Below are 16771 nucleotides of genomic sequence, written 5' to 3'. Positions count from 1 at the left end.
CTGGTTAGTACAGCATCTTAACAAGGGATGATGTCTTAAGATGTCCTTAGAAGCTCTTCCTGATGGCAGAATGGTTGCTGCAACTCCAGCCATTGCCTCTGCTTTCAAGATTAAGGGGAATAGCGGGTAAAGAAGAAAGGAGTAGTGCCTTTGTCAAAAAAGAGTACAATCTTTTCCTAAAATCCTAACAGACACCTTCTCACTTCTCATTAATCCAAACTGAGTCACCCCTGGCCAAGGCTAACTGCAAAGGAGACCGGGAAAAATAGTTTTAACTAAGCACATTGTTGTCCTGAAGAAAGTGGATGGTGAGTGGAAAAAAAAAATACTGTCTCATATAACATAACTGAAATTTAAAATAAGTAAGCTGTTTTCTACTTCAGAGCATTTGCATAAGCTCTTTTCTCTGCCTGGTTACCCTTCCCTTAGTTCTTAGCATGGCTGGTTTTACATATGCCCTACATTTCAGCATAAATATCATCTCCTAGGACTTCCCCTGAAGACTTATCAAATTTTGCCTACAGTCTCATTCAGTCTTCTTAATCAGAGAACACATTTATTTTACAATATTTATCATAGAAATAATTATTACTTTTGTTAACATTGTTATGGTCTGGAGACTGTAAAAGTCCATGAGAGCAGCATCTCTTTTGTTCTGCATTTCCTAGCACAGAGCCTAATATAGTGTAGGCACTCAATAAATATTTATTGGATGGATAAAGATAACAATAATCAGGTTGAAATGTCCTTCAATGTGTAAGTCTCAGAAAAGATGGCCTCAGAAAAGAGGGTGTCAGGACTGTGGGGAATTAAACTTCATCAAGAGAAGACTTGACATTGAAGAGTAGGCTCAGAAGGCACGGGCTCAGTGGGAAGGAGTATCATGGTGAATTCCTGCCGCCTTCCAGGGTCATGAGAAGTAGCTGTCGTGTTTCATGCATTGTACAGCCATTTCTCCAACCCAGCCTAAACTAGTGCATTTCAGAGATGAAGAAACTGAGGCAAAAGTGAGCTAAAAATGCTCTTACTCAATGTTGAAAGCAAATCCCTTGCCAAGGTATCAGAGGGGGAAAAAGGAAGAGATAAGCAAGAGGATTTTGTATTAATTTAGGAAAGCACTATGTAGTAAATGCTTGTGAAGCATCTGAAGTGGCTTCATCTGTATGTTGATAAGAACCAAACCTGGAAAAGCAAATGCTTTTCTTACCCCTTGCTGTTAGATTCCAGTTGTCAGAGCTGCATTATACTTGCTTGTGAGGGGTAAAGCCCTCTTTATAAGGCCAGATGACTTGAAGACAATGTGTACAAAGCAGCTGACATCTTTTAGCTGCTTACTGAGGAATTTCCAAAATAAGGCTCTGATTCTAGAAGAGATTCAGATTATATTCTGATAATAAAATCTAGGCAAGTGCTAGATCTAGTCAGAACTTAATAAGGGATCATTTCCTTACTGATTATCAAGCTGTATCCTACAAACAAGAGAGGAGTAAGTCGAAATTTAAATGAATTCTGAATAATAAGTAATTGTAGAAATTATTTAGTATATCTGCCTTATACAAATTGAAAAATGAAGGCTCATAAAAATGAAGTGACTGCGTTAATTAGCAGATGCTTTTCTGATACTATGTTATCTTTTTTAAAAAAATAGGTAATCTATTGATTTATTTGAAATCCGAGCTTAACATCTTTTGATTCAGCAGTTGAAGACTCTTTTTAACCTTCTTTTCTTTATGCTGAATAGTGTCAAGTCAAAAAAGCTTTTGTCAGACCTACTTTCCAGACACTGAAAGGAAGAAATAATAAGAGACATCACCTACTGTAGAGCTTTAGGTTGAGGCTTTAGGTGTATCCGTCTTCTATATTTAAAATACCAATTTTCACCATGTGAATTTACTCTGCATTTTGGAAGATTTCTATTGAGAGATGTAAACAATGAGCAATCTCCATTTTCATAACAATGTCACATTTATAATAGATTTCACACACAATGGACCTTCTAAGAAATTGCAAGAAAGGAGAAACAAGTATACAAAATGAGAAGTCAATCATAACACCCTTTTCTTTTCTCTCTATGACTATATTAGCTGCCCACTGGCAACACATGGCAAGGTATAAAAAGATAGGGCATTAGAGATTATCATACTAAGTGAAATCAGATGAAAAAGACATATATCACTTATATATGGATTCTTAAAAAATGATACAAGTGAACTTATTTACAAAACAGAAACAGACTCACAGACTTTAAAAACAAACTTACAGGTATTAAAGGGGAAAGGTGTGTGGGGGATATAGTGACAGTTTGGGGTTAACACATATACACTACTATGTATAAAATATATAACCAACAAGGACCTACTGTATATCACAAGGAACTCTGCTCAATATTCTGTAACAAGCTATATGGAAAAAGAATCTGAAAAAGAATGGGTATGTGTATATATATAACCGATTCATTCTTCTGTACACCTAAAACTAACACAACATGGTAATTCAACTCTACTCCAACATAAACTAAAAATTTAACAAGTTTTTAAAAAAGTCAGAGTCCAGGCTCTGTTGTTAATGACAGCATAACAAAAGAGCAAGAACTCTAATGTGTTATGAAATGATACAAGGTCTAGTATTGGCTTCATCATTAGTTTCATGACCACTAATTATCCTTGCTTGGCTCTTGAGCATATACATGTTGCCTAGAAAATCCTTACTAACAGCAATGGAGTAGAAAGAATGGCATTCAGTGTTCTTATCTTGGTTTTCCTAATAAGTAACTATGTACCCTTAAACAAGTCACTTAATGTTTCTGTGCCTCAGCCTGCCATTTGTAAAATGAGATAAACTCCGTGACTCCGAAGTCCTTCCACATTAATATTCCATGATTCTAGGTCACCATAAACCCTAATTTGATTTCTCTGGTAAGACCCTCCCATTTGACAAACAAGAGTTTATTATGACCAGAAAAATGTTTCACTGTACATAGATGCCTACAAATTGTAAGCAATGTGCTTCTTTTCAAATGTGTGCTCTGCTCTCTTCAAAAGGATTTTTTAATACATAAAGTTTTAAACTCTCCTAACAAATGCAATCATGTGACTATATACAATGCTGAATACATCTCCTTTTTTTAAATCAATGAGATGGGTTAATTCAATGGGAGGACTCCTTTCACAATGTATATGCATAATAAATCCTCATGTTGTACACTTAAATACATGACAATTTTATTTGTTAGATTTACCTCAATAAAGCTGAAAATAAATTAGTAAGTAAAATTCTACCTCAGTTAAAAAAAAAAGTCTAGGAATACCACAATTCAAAAAATAAATAAATAAATAAACTCAACAGTTACTGATCATCACTCTTATATGTTTCTGAAAGAAGTGTTAACAACTAAATTAGTTCCTAGTATATTTTCTCAAACTTTTGAAAACATTTGTTTAAAAAGATATCTGATTGTGAGTTGGTTCAGAAATAATGCTGCAGCAGACAGTATACCCATACAAAATCTGGTGAATATTGAGCACAATTTTCTACACTAACCCAGACACAACCAATCACCCTAAAAGGAATTTGGTTCAGAGAATGAGAGACATGGCTCACATCTTGCTGCAGGCAATTTCCTGTTTGTGTGAAAAGGCCACCATTATATTACATCTCATCATATTTTAGCTTCCACATACAGATTTGGACAATGTATCCAAGCCAGGTTACCATGGGGTGGGGGTTGGGTCAACTAGGTTCATGTTATGACTTTTATGGGCCCTAGGCGCTTTTGCCTTTGTGGGCTACTCCTCCAAAACTATATATTAAGCCTGTATTTTACTTTTAATTTTCTATTTTAAATGTTTCTATTCATGATTGTGTTAATATAAATATTCTTCTGATTTTAAAAGAAGTTAAAAGATGTTTTGCCTCCTAAAAGCATGTGGGCCCTAGGCACTGAACCTACTGTCCATTACAGAGAAGTTGGCCAAGGGGTAGAACTTTCACAGAAAGCCGAAATTTCACTATCATATCTTCCACTCAAAAACCGTGGAAACACTTTCTGTTAATGTGATATTCCTTAAATATTTATCTCCCTGCACCTACACAGAGGAAAATATGAACCGTCATTAACAGCCTAAGTGAAGTGGGTACTCAGAAAAGCTATGGAATTCCTTCTCTTTCCCCTTCTTTTTCTCTCACTCTGTACATATCTTCTTCTAACTTTCCTGAATTAAAGGAAATCAGGATTATGATTCAGCCTTTCCCATTGGCGGATGACTAGATTAAAAAGTGAAATGACAAATGAGAATGATAATGTAAAGAGTTATATGGTACTCCTCTTCCTCCTCCTCCTCACTGTGATAGGAAATATCTATAAGGATAATTAAAAGGAGGAAATCACACATTCTTTAAAAATATACGCTAGGTAAAATTTCCAGGATTATCACATTTATCATGACCTTCCCTTGCCCTGACAGAATCTGGACCCAGGCTACTGCCTCTAAGCTCATTTCAACTCTTCAGTCTGGCACCTTCTTCTTCCTGTTCCTCCCCAAACATGTCAAGTTTTACCTGCCCTGAAGGAAGAAATGTATTAGTTTCTCTTCTCCAAGTCTTAGTTGGCTCACTCTCACATTTCTCTCATGCGTTTGTATAAATGTCATTTCCTCAGTGACCCTGAGTCCCTTACCTAAAATAGCCCCCTGCTTCATTCTCTATCTTCATACCTATTTCTCCATGGCTTTATAGTATTTGACACTACTTGAATTAAATGTATTTATTAGTTCTCTGCTTTTGTTCCCGCTACGGCAACTCGTGTTCTATGAGATCAGGTGTTTATGTTCACTGCCATATTCTCAGCTAGGTATGGTGTCCTTTGCAGATGTTTAAATACCATATGTTACAAGTGATCAGAGAACTGAATGAATCAGGAAAATGTATCTGAGTTTTCCAAAACTAAGGGATATTTGCTCTCCTTTCCTAAGCTGACCTCTGGAACCATTCATCAGAAAATAAGAGGTTGATAGAACACATCAACTAATTATGAGAAGTAAAGTTGCAAAATATATGAATAATCTTCTATTCTTTCCTTTTAGATGCTTATACAAGAGCAGAAGTTGTTTATGAGTGGACCAGAGAGCCAGCACGCTCAGTGGTTGTAGCAGAAGATGGGTCACGCCTAAATCAGTATGATCTTCTTGGACAAACAGTCGACTCTGGAATTGTTCAGTCTAGTACAGGTAAGTGACATTTAGTTGTTTTAGGTAGGGCAGAAAGAGCAGAAAAAAAGCTTTTGTAATAATATGCAAAGTCAGTTAAGTTCTTCAATAACCTAAGGAGAGAAGTGAAATTTGCACTAAAATGGGGAATAATTGGGCTGTCAACGAGGGTAAACTGTAGATCTGTGACCTTGGATTTCACATTTCATGCCTTTTGGTCTCTGGGTTTGTTTAGGTTTGCTTATTTACAAAATAAAGAAGTGGTGCCAGTACGGCAGGTTGTACTGTATTTAGATATATGAACACTTAGAGAATAATATATGGGTGAAATCCTTACTCTGCAACTTGCCAGTTAATTGTGGTCTCACAGTGGTTTTAGAAGGAATAAATTAAATCCATGAAGAGTAATTATCATACTTCCTGGCACAAAAAGAGCTCTTAATAAATATTAGCTATTAATATCATCTGGACCCTATTTTTTGTCATGATTCAATAAATCTTAAGTTTCTAGCAGTAATCATTGCACATAAGATGCCAAAAACCCTTCTACCTGCCTCCCCCCACCCCCAAATCCATATGTAACTCTAGCCTGGGATCTTCTACAACTAAAACCTACACTGATCACTCCCTTTTTAAATTAAAAGTATATGGACCACCACTCTTCTTGGTTTTCTCAATGAAATACTCGGAATTAGATCAGATACTATCAAGCTGCTGTATCCAAAATTTTAAACTTTTGAAGCTATTTTAAGAAATAAGATGAGTTCATTATGCAGATATACCTTTTGTAACTAACTAAAATGTGATCATAAGGCCAGATAATTATAAATAAAATTTGGATTTTAACAACTAGGAAAACATACTCTTGAAATCACAGTACTTTTAATTATGTTCGATTACTAAAAGCTTAGCAAGGGTCAACAATTTTACAACTGTCATCTTAGGATCATGATCATCATAACCTGACCTTTCTAAATTCAAGTAAATCATCAATACATCTGACTTCAATTATTGAATAATTGCAGCTTAACAGAGCCTGTCTTTTGCTTACTTTCTAGCACCCATAGCTACTTTTGAAGTCAAAATGCTTATGTCTTTTTTGTTTTGAAGAATGGAGCAGATTCTTCTTAGCTTTGCCTACCTTAGACATGCATGAGGCATAGTAGGAAGTTCTCCAGCTTTGCAGTGAGAAGATGTGGACTCAATGCCTAGTCCCACCTCTTTGAAGCCTGGTAACTTCAAGGAAAGTCATTTATCCAATGAGAAACTCTGTTCTTTTCTAAGAATGGGAAGTCTATAATTTTGCATTAAAGAAAATATAAACACTAAACAGAATGTTATATAGTAGATGCTCAAAATGGCATGCAGTAGTTGTTACTGTCTTGAAAATATTCTAGAACCTAGAAAATACTGAAATTCTTATTTCTCACAAGTTATATTGGAAAAGATACTAAAATGAGCAGTGTTTACTTTTTAGAAATTGAATGCTATTATCAACTGGATAGTATGACAAGTACTAGAGTCAATGATAGACAAGACACATATCTTGCTCTCATAAAATCTCAAGTCTAGGGGAAGACAAACACATAAACTATAATTATCAAAATGGGTGATAAGTGCTGTGATTAACATTTTTGTGAGGCATGTCTATGTCTGCCTTCTGTATCCCTGTGATTAAATATAAGAGCTGAAACAGAGGAGGCACTAAATAAATATTTTGAATAAATAAAAAATAAATGAATCCAGCCTACGATGATCAAGGAAGGATAGCTGCAGGGGTGGACTTTCATTTTGTTAATCTGTATTTGTTGGAGCCAAATAATCACCATTCTAAGCTCAGGACATTCAGAATAATAGTCATAGAGCTTTTCCTCAAGAAATTCTTCCTTTATTGTCATTAGAATGGAAGTTGGAGGATGTCAGGGAAAGAGTCTTTCAAGTGCAGTAGCATGCATGCTATAGCAGAAGTGTACACGTGCCATGAAGGTTGCTGGGAGGAAGGAGTGCTTCTATTCTAGTCTAGCACTAGTGACCTTGATGTGTTACCCTATCCCTCTTTATGTTCCAGTTCCCATGTCTGCAAAAAAATGAGGAGCTTAGTCTGATGGCTTTAGAGACCTTTCTCACTTTTGGTTTCCTAAGGATTCAGCCTACCTACATTCTTGTTACTCAGAAAAGATATACAGTCACAGAAGGGCAATAGGTGAGGGAGAGTGGTCTAATCCATCATTACCGCTAAGCTGGTGGACCCTCCTAAGCTGGGTCCATTAAAAGTCATCATTCTGTGCTAGAGCAGCAAGTTTCTCTATACAAAATAAGAGCTTTTCCTTGTCATTCCCATAATGCATATGGGGGGCGGGGAGCAGAGGAGAATAATAAGCAAAATCTCTCATCTTGAGAGTTCAAGTTGATGTATGTTTTCCACTCCACAATAAAACCCTGAACTACACTTCCCCTGGGTCTGCTTTAGCTCATCAGAAATCCACCTTGACATTTCTGTGGGAAGAAACAAAGATCTTTTGTAAGGTCTTCTAGCCCCTATTTCACATCTCCTATGGAGCTTTGAAAACATTAAGTATCATTGAGTGCTATTACCTTCCTCTTTCTGCCAGAAGACTAGGAATGGTAGCAGGAAAGAGCAGACACATTGAGAATGGTTAGATAGAAAGCATCTTCTGCTACCTTAAAATTCTCTATGGGGAGAGAAGCAATTTAAATCACCTTCTAGAAGGTTAGAAGGTGCTACCCCACTTGCTTGCAGCCAACACACATGTGAACCCACATTCACACCTACCATTAGTGACCTCTTTTAGGTCAAATACCTCTAGATCACTTCAGTGCCATAGGAAGGAAAATATGAGGCTCAGAACAATACTTGGTTTCTTTAATTCAGGGCAAACATGTTAGAGGATAGTCCCTTCACTGGAATCTGCCATCAGTCTAGGGAAAAAAAATGAGTTGGAGACTAAGTTTGAAGTGCATTAGTTGCCTTGCAGAGCAAAATTGTTACAGTGACAAGAAGGATGAGGCTAGTCACCTTTCAAATCCAGTGAATTCTCTGTTGTTCATTGATTTATTCACTTACTCTTTCAACTAATTGCTTATTTACTATGTTTGACACTGTCATTGGGCTTGGAGAAGACAGATAAAAGACCTATAGTTCCTGCCCTCAAGAAGCTCATGGTTGGGTGATAGAAGTTGCTGATATGCATTGCATTGTTCTAATCCTCACAAAAGCCTTAGGATGTAGGTATTACTATTACATTCTCCGTTTTACAGATGATTGAGGCCCATAAATGTTTAATAATTTTTCCAAGGCCCCATAGCTAGGCAATGGAAGAAGTGGGATTTGAACTTGGTAGTCTAGCTGCAGAGAGTTTGCTCTCAACCACAGGACATACTGGTAACAGGCAAGATAGACAAGTGTGAAAATGCAACAGTGTGGTATAGCATGGAGCTTAAGAGGTGGATTCTGGAGTTATACTGTGAGGTTTCACATAGTGGTTTATTAAGTGTTTGACTTTTCTTTGTTCATCTTTTGTACTATTGGAAGGTAAGCAGTGCATCTACTTCATGAGCTACTGCGAGACTGAAATGAGAAAAATGCATGTAAATTGCTTAGCAGAGTATCTGACATGTAAAATTTGTAATAAATACTAGACATTACTATTAATAATGATGATGAAGTTAGTGCAAGAGAGCTACATGATGACATCTAAAAGGAAGTCATTTCTGCTTGAACTATCAGAAAGGGCAGTTTGAAACTGGACCTCAGACATAGCCCCGTCTCATTCTACTCTATCACAGTATGCTTCTAAGTCATTCTTTAAGGAAATCCCATGCAAAAATTGTAATAGTGATTAAAATGCATTTACATATGACTTATACAGAGAATCAAAATTATTAAATTTAGTCATTAGGCATAAGAATAATTTCATAGCTAGAAAATAATAAGAATTTCATAATAAAAAGTGCTTTTTTGAAATACACAACAATGACTGGAAAGTCATCATATTTACCTAGTCAGAAGACATGTTTGATCAAAAGAAATATAGGTGGGTGAGAGTTCCCATTGTGGAGCAGTGGAATGAATCCAACTAGTATCCATGAGGATGCACGTTCAATCCCTGGCCTCACTCAGTGGGTCAGGGATCCGGCGTTGCCTTGAGCTATGGTGTAGATCACAGTCGCAGCCTCAGATCTTGCGTTGCTGTGGCTGTGGTGGAGGCTGGCAGCTGCAGCTCTGATTTGACCCCTATCCTGGGAACTTCCATATGCCATGGGTGAAGCCCTTTAAAAAAAAAAAAAAGCAGAATATAGGTAGGTCTTGCTGAATAAGAATGTCTCTTCTTTCTTAATGACTATTGTTTATCCCTAGGACAGGTGACCAAGAGAAATTGTTGGATCTTCTTTCCTAGAGACAGTCTTTTCTGGATGAGGTGCTTTAAGGTCAATCTGCAGGGTCAAAATGAATGAGGAAACTAACTGTTTTCACTGACCAGGGAGCAGCAGTGGTCAACATATGTCAAAGGAGCCTCAGGCTCCCACTTTTGTAGACTAATCCACCAAGAAATAATTATAGCTATAAAACATGGAAAAAAAAGATTTTAGGGGGGAAGGGGTAGGCGAGACTTATATAGTCATCTGGTCAGTCTAATCATATTTCAGATGAGGAGACAGGTCCGGAGAGGTTAAGTGGCCAAGAACTCTAACCATTATTTCCTTACTTCTATCTCAGTGTTCTCTGAAACAGATATTAAAATACTAGCCCCTTCCTCAATGATCTTTTTGATTCCTCATTTCTTTGGAAAACAAAAACAAACAAAAAACAGTATCTTAGAAAACCCAAAAGTTTAGAATACTTCCAAGGAAATGATAGCATTACGTGGAATCAAAGCCCACTGCAATTCTGTTGAAGAAATGAATGCTTAACTTCTCGAGCTACAGGGTGAATACATCTCTGTCCTTTCTATCTTTACATTGTAAATCTGCATGTCACTTAGAAGTTTTAAAAGAACTTTCAAATCTATTGTTTCATATTATCCTCACAGCACCCCATGAGACAGTTAAGTACAACACTGTCATTTTATCACACAAATGAGAAATCTCAAGTCAGGTTAAGTTAAGCAAGGTATTTACTCAAAGTAACTAACATTTGAGAAGGCCAAGCATGGAAGCCAGCTCTAAACACACCCTCAATTCAGCTTTACAAAATTATATTCCTGTTTCTGTTCTTCTCTCTCTTGAATTTTGTACTGTAATGGATAAGAAATATTGCCATATCATATTTACAAGCTTCCCTCAGGATTACATGATGGACAAGGATATTTAAATTACAATTCTTCTAGACTGTTGAATCAGAGGAAAATTATCTGACATGCTTAGTGCATAAGCACTTAATGTCTAAAGATACCTTTCAATCCAATTTAGGTGACTTCTTTGCTGTATTTTTCTTTTATTTTTAAACTATTACAATATGATTCTGATTTTGCCACTTTTCCTTTCCTTATTTAAATATTATCATGGAAATAATCAATAAACTATAATAGGAATAGAAGAGAGTTTTATTTGAGCCAAACTGTGAACTATAGCCCAGGAGATACAGATTCAAGAAGTGCTTGAAGTGTGATCTGCCAGACTACAAAATGGAGGAGGCTTATCAAGGTAAAAACCACAAAGTACATAAATTGTTTGTCAAAAATTATAATTGCAGCTGGCAAGAAGTAAGGGTTCTTGTTAAGCAAGGATTGGTTGGGATCCAAAATGGTTGCATAGTTACATGAGGAGAATTGGAAACCTTAAGTTTGCGGCTGCCAACTGCTAGCAGGTACTGTTTTGAGAATAGCTGGTATTATCCTTAAGTTTGATAAGGTTCAGAAAATTTAAGCTCTTAGTAATTCAGGAATGTATCTGAGACCAAATCCACAGTGGCCAACCAGATCCATTTTGGATGGCTGAACCACCATTACTCTAATTAGATTAAATGCATTATTTTCTTTAATATTAAAGTAGATATATAATGCATGTATGAGAGGTCACAACACAGGCTATTCTAGTTAACATCATGTATGAGCCACAGCATGTAAAAGTCAGAAGGACTTCCCCATATCTCAGTATGTGAAAAATTTTTCCTTTAACACTGGACCAAAACTTCTTAGATTGTGCCCAGTTTAGGAAGATGACTTCTAAAGACTTGACGTTTCCTCTCCTTTCTCTAACATGTTAGTGAGGAAATGGTTTATAAAACAATATTAATGTCAAATAATAGCTCCTAAAAACTAATATTCTTAACAGAATTGTCTAGAAATGTCACATTGTGAGCAACAAAAGATGATAGTGGAATATATATAGACACTCATCATCCTGGCATTATATGAGAGACGGGATTATTTTCTTTGAGCTGATGACATTTTGTGGGCAACAACTGAATCAATGGTAGGAATAATAATGCATTCTCCTGGGAGGTGAGATGGAACCTGGCTATGTCTACCCAAGGCTACATTTTAGCAGTCTTGGGAAAAATTGGGTATTTTTGTATTTTTCTCAAATTTGAATCACTTATTTCTTTTGGATGACCTTGGAGACATTATCCAAGTTATCTACAGAAATAAAAATTAATTAGATAGCATTTACCTTTTAAAAAAGATTTGCTAGTGGGTGTTAATTGGAATGAATATTCTCAAGTCTCATGCATCCCTTTTTACCACACACAAGTGTTGAATATTTAGGATATGTAAACCCAAGAACTGTATTTCTTAATTAGCTTTAAATTTGGTAGAAGGATATAAGTACATAAATAGCTAAAATTAAAGTATTTAATGTATTTATAAATGTAAATAGGGCTATAGATAAATTTTACATAATATTGATAAGAAAATATCAGGTGTTATTAATAACTATCATGAAGCATAAAGGCATATATGGATGGTTTCCTACTACAGAGAGTATAGAGAGCATTGCTTCTACCAATATTCTACCAGTTCTGATTGGAGGAAGGAAATGGAGAAAGGAACTAAAATTTATTTTAAAACTCTGTGTAGCATGATCTTAATTAGAGCCTTTTTTCTTTATTCTCCCCACAATATACTTGCCATTATTTTATAGATGAGGAAACTAAAGATCAGAGAGTTTGAGTTACTCAAGGATACACAGCAAGAAAAGAGCATATCTGGGTTTTGAACCCAAACTCACTTCTTCTAAAGCTTAGAAACTTTCCTCTATAGTACATTTCTTCCTATTCTGCTAGGGACTGAGCCCAACCCATAGATGAACAAAATATCAGCTATAGAAGAGGTCAGTTAGAGAATTTTGTTGGCCAAGATACTGGAATGTGAAAATGTGTGGACAACATGAGACATGATACTGAAATGCATGTCAGATCTGTGATGTGGAAAGTCTTGAATACAGGTTAGGATTTTGCTTTGTTAGTATGAAACCCTGGAGACAGTGCGGATTGTCAGACTGCGGGTAGGGAGAGGGTATTTGCTAGTGGCATCTAGTGGGTAAGAGTCAAGGTATGTATTTAAATATCCTATGTTATGTAAGACAGCACCCACAACAAGCAGTTATCTGTTCTGAAGTGTCAGTAAGCTGAAGTTGAGAAATCGTGATGTAGATAATGGGAATCCATTAAGGTATATTAAAGTATTCATATTTGTTTTAAAATGATCACTCTAACCTCAAAATTTAGGGAAAATTGGAGTTAGGATATGATTGGAGACAAACAAGACAGTTAATAGATTATTACAGATTTATAAAGTAAATAGAGATAGGAGCAGTGACCATGAGATAAGAGCCTGAGAGATATTGCACAGATGACATTAAAATTGTAATGATCAACTGATTCCTTTTTCTTTCTTTTAGAAGCCCTAGTTAATAATCAAGGATTAATTCCAGGTTTTTAGCCCGAGTGAAAAGACAGATAAGAATGCCATTAATTTAGAGAAAGATGCTAAGTGGAAAAGAAGCAGTACCTGATGCTAGCCATTGTTTATGGAAAAGTTGAAGTAATATCACTTTTGAACATATTTAGTTGGTGATATCAATGAAAAAAATCAGTATCTATGAGCTATCTAGCAGATGTTTGGAAATGCAGTTATTTTGAGAGCAATGTCACTTAGGGATGTAGATTCCACAGACATCTGGGTAAAAATGACACTAGGAGCAGGGGTGAAAAGGAAAATTCCTTATTAGAGTCAAGAAAAAAATAGGGAAGAGAGCTAAAGACAGAACTATACCAGAAGCTTTGTGGTATGGATGAAGAGATATACCTTACTTAGCTTTGTGTAAAGATGAAGATTAGGGTCTTATAAAAAAAATTCAATACTCTCTAACTAAAATAACCAGTGAGTTAGCAAAAGAAACTACAAATGAGAGCTATAAGGAGACTATGAGTCAAGAGAGTGCTATTAAGATGTTAGGGGCAGTCATCATTGCTTAAGTTTTAATGCTACGAAGAAGGTAAGCATTTGGCTTGAGATCTTCTTTCAGATTGAGGTGTTCAGTTATGGAGATGAAGAGATCAGTGTTAACCACATTATAGGGGTTGAGGCTGGATGGCTTGGGCTGAGACATAAATTATAGGTTGAAGGGGGAAAGTTTGGAGTTGAAGGGAAGGAGGAAGATAGAGAAATGTGAATACCACAGAAACCAAAGTTTTCTTAGTAAGAACATGCCAGTGTCTCTTCTCCTCACACACAGATATCTAAGTATACATTCGAGTGAGTAAAGCTAAAAATTTCTAAGATTTGAAATCGAGAAAAAATAACACCAATTAAAAAAAAAAAAAAAAAAAAAAAAACCTCCTACATTTGGGTTGTGAGCTCATTGCTTTGGGCTCCCGGGTCAAATCAGACCTTCACATATATAAAGACCATGGGGAGTGCCAGGTTAGTCCACTGTTTCCCAGACCAGTCTAGAAATAGGGACAAGTTCAAAAGCTAGTGACAAATATGAATTTTCCTTCCTCCACCTTAGTAAATGGTTTGCGTGTATAGGTGAGACCTGAAGAATTGCATGCTTGAAACCTTTCCAGGTGATTCTAATGAAGGTGTTCCTCAAAGCCAATTTTGAGAATTCTATCCCGCGCTCCTCATTTGAAGATTAAGCTAAACCATATGACTTACACAAGGTCAGACAGCTACTGAGAGGAAGTGCTGGAGCTGGAATTCAGCTCTCCTGACTTGGACACCAAATCCTCTCATTAGATAGCCTGAATCTTTCCTGCAGTGGACAAGCTGGGTTTATGGTCTCTTTTAATCCACTGTGTAATCATCAGGATCTAACACACTGCCTTCAAGTGTGTTAAAGCCAATCTGGAAATATATATCAGAATTGTCTCTTAAATGTAACAGGTACCAGGATTAGGATGCCAGAATATTGCTGAGATGTTTGGCACCTCAATCTCATCCTCAGAGCCACTCTGGTGTCTTTTAAATATTTCTTTTCTTTCCTAGATAAGAGCTTTTCTCTCTGAGAAATGGATGTCACTTAGAGAAAGGCTATGTCTAACCTCCATGTTCTGGCTGCTGATGGAAAAACTCAGAGATAATTTCTTTTCAGGGTCAAATCGCTCACCTCACTGTCTGTTTTACCCTCTAGGAGAATACGTTGTTATGACCACTCATTTCCACTTGAAGAGAAAGATTGGCTATTTTGTTATTCAAACATACCTGCCTTGCATAATGACGGTTATTCTCTCTCAAGTCTCATTCTGGCTGAACAGAGAGTCTGTACCAGCAAGGACTGTCTTTGGTGAGTGTCAATCAGGACAAGCATGCAAGGGACTGGAGGGCAAGTTATGTCATACCTGTGACATTGCAAATAGAATGAAAAAAATAATTACACATTAAAATCTAAAGTAAGCACAATAGGAATTACCATTCTCATTATGACATGATTGTAAAAAATTCTTTCTTTAAATACCAACCTGTTTTACTGCATGTTAATGGATAGGATTAATGAACATTTGACTTGATATGTTAGGAGAGAAATGGAACGAAGCAGGCATAAAATGCATTGTGACAGATTAAAATGCACACATAGAAACATGAATACTTATATGTTTAGAATATGTAATCATGTGTCAGTGTATTTTGTAAGAATATGAGAGAATATCAGCAGAACTACTTCCTTGAATATATGAAAACAGAGGTCCCTTATGTGGGAAGAACTCATTAGTGACCATCACACCAGTAGAAGAATAATTCGTTTTACCCAATGTGTGTACTTCTGAAGAGTTAACAAATATTTTTTTCTATTAAAATATTTTAAATGCTTTAGATGCTTTAAGTGAATCTGATGGAAAAGTGTTTAAAGAATAAATTTTTACTGGTAGGAAAATTCACTTGCTAATCTATCATTTTGGAAGCATCTGTGTATATATATATTTCATAGTAGACTGTCTTAAGTGTATTTTTCAGACTGATGAAGACAAAAAATTCCATTACAAAACACTTACTGATTCACTCAATCAGTAAGTCATTCATTGACTTTTTCTTTGAAATTCACTATAAGGTCCTACAATATTCTAGGCACAGAGCATAGCTGTCACCTTAACATAAACCACTCCCCTCATGAATGTTAAATTCTGAAACTTAAAATTTGAGTAGCAATAAAATCATGCAGAATACTTATTGAGTGCTTTAATATCAGGCTCTGTTCTACAAAATAATCCAATTATTATCTTAACTAAAAAAAAGTAAAATCCTCTGTAATATTTTCCCTGTGTTGTAGACAAGAAAGCTAAGAAACAAGACACTAAATAACTTGCCCAAGGTCAGAAGCTGTGAGGTGTAGGAATCTGGAATAAGACCCAGTCTTTCAGCTGTAGAATCTATGCACTTAATGACCATGATGTACCACTACCCATGTGCTGCCTGTTGCAATGACAAGACAGGGAATGGGTTTTTGTGGGCAGTGTAACTCATTTGAAAATAACAACTACGAATTTATTGGTGAAAGGTGCAATTATCAAGGTTCATTCCAAAAATACCAACCAGGCACATACTATGTTTAAAACCCCTTACTACAAAAGCCTTCAGACTTACAGTCTAAACTGAGGATTATTCTTGTGCAGAGACCCCTATGGCATCAGCCTTCAATAATATGCAAAGTATGACAAATCAGTTAACTCAGGAAGAAAGCAAGGCTCTGCCTCTGGGGCCCAGAAGAGTCTTTTTTTTTTTTTTTTTCCCTGAACTTAGGAAGGTGTTTCCAGGCTGGGAACCACCAAATCTTTGCTGTGACATTAGCCTAAGAATATAATTTAATCAAGGCCCAGAATAATTCCAACTGCAGAGCATAAGAGTGGTTTATTTCAAACTCTTTTTTCCCCTTATCACAATTTGTAAATATTAACAATTATTAGAATTGAAGATTGAACTCTTGTCAGATGCTAATCATATGTATATGTAGTATGAGCCCTTTATTCATTTGAAATTTTTAAAAAAAGAACACAGAAGATATCTACTTTACATTTTATGTATATCTTTGTAAAAGGAGCCCAGCACTGTAGTGAAAATTATTTTTTTTAAATGCTCACTTCCCCCAATTTGTCCCATACAAAT

The 16771-nt window shown here is 36.0% G+C and overlaps 1 protein-coding gene and 1 long non-coding RNA gene across 2 annotated transcripts in view; one reads left to right on the top strand and one right to left on the bottom strand.

The window, feature by feature from the left end:
* The window catches only part of GABRA1 (gamma-aminobutyric acid type A receptor alpha1 subunit), a 66846-nt gene that overhangs the window by 31107 nt on the left and 18968 nt on the right, over positions 1–16771 (top strand). Inside the window, 2 exon segments of the mRNA XM_003134089.6 lie at positions 5082–5225; positions 14805–14957. Of these exon segments, the coding sequence (XP_003134137.4) occupies positions 5082–5225; positions 14805–14957 (297 nt within the window).
* Positions 14927–16771, bottom strand: part of LOC110257235 — a 43664-nt gene continuing 41819 nt past the window's right edge. Inside the window, exon 4 of the long non-coding RNA XR_002339576.1 lies at positions 14927–15012. This is a non-coding gene — a long non-coding RNA (uncharacterized LOC110257235). The remainder of the gene's footprint in view (positions 15013–16771) is intronic.

Source organism: Sus scrofa, chromosome 16 (assembly GCF_000003025.6).
Source record: "Sus scrofa isolate TJ Tabasco breed Duroc chromosome 16, Sscrofa11.1, whole genome shotgun sequence".
NCBI classification, from domain to species: Eukaryota; Metazoa; Chordata; class Mammalia; order Artiodactyla; family Suidae; genus Sus; species Sus scrofa.
The sequence above is the reverse complement of the archived record's forward strand: the minus strand, read 5'-3'. Positions and strand labels throughout refer to the sequence as shown.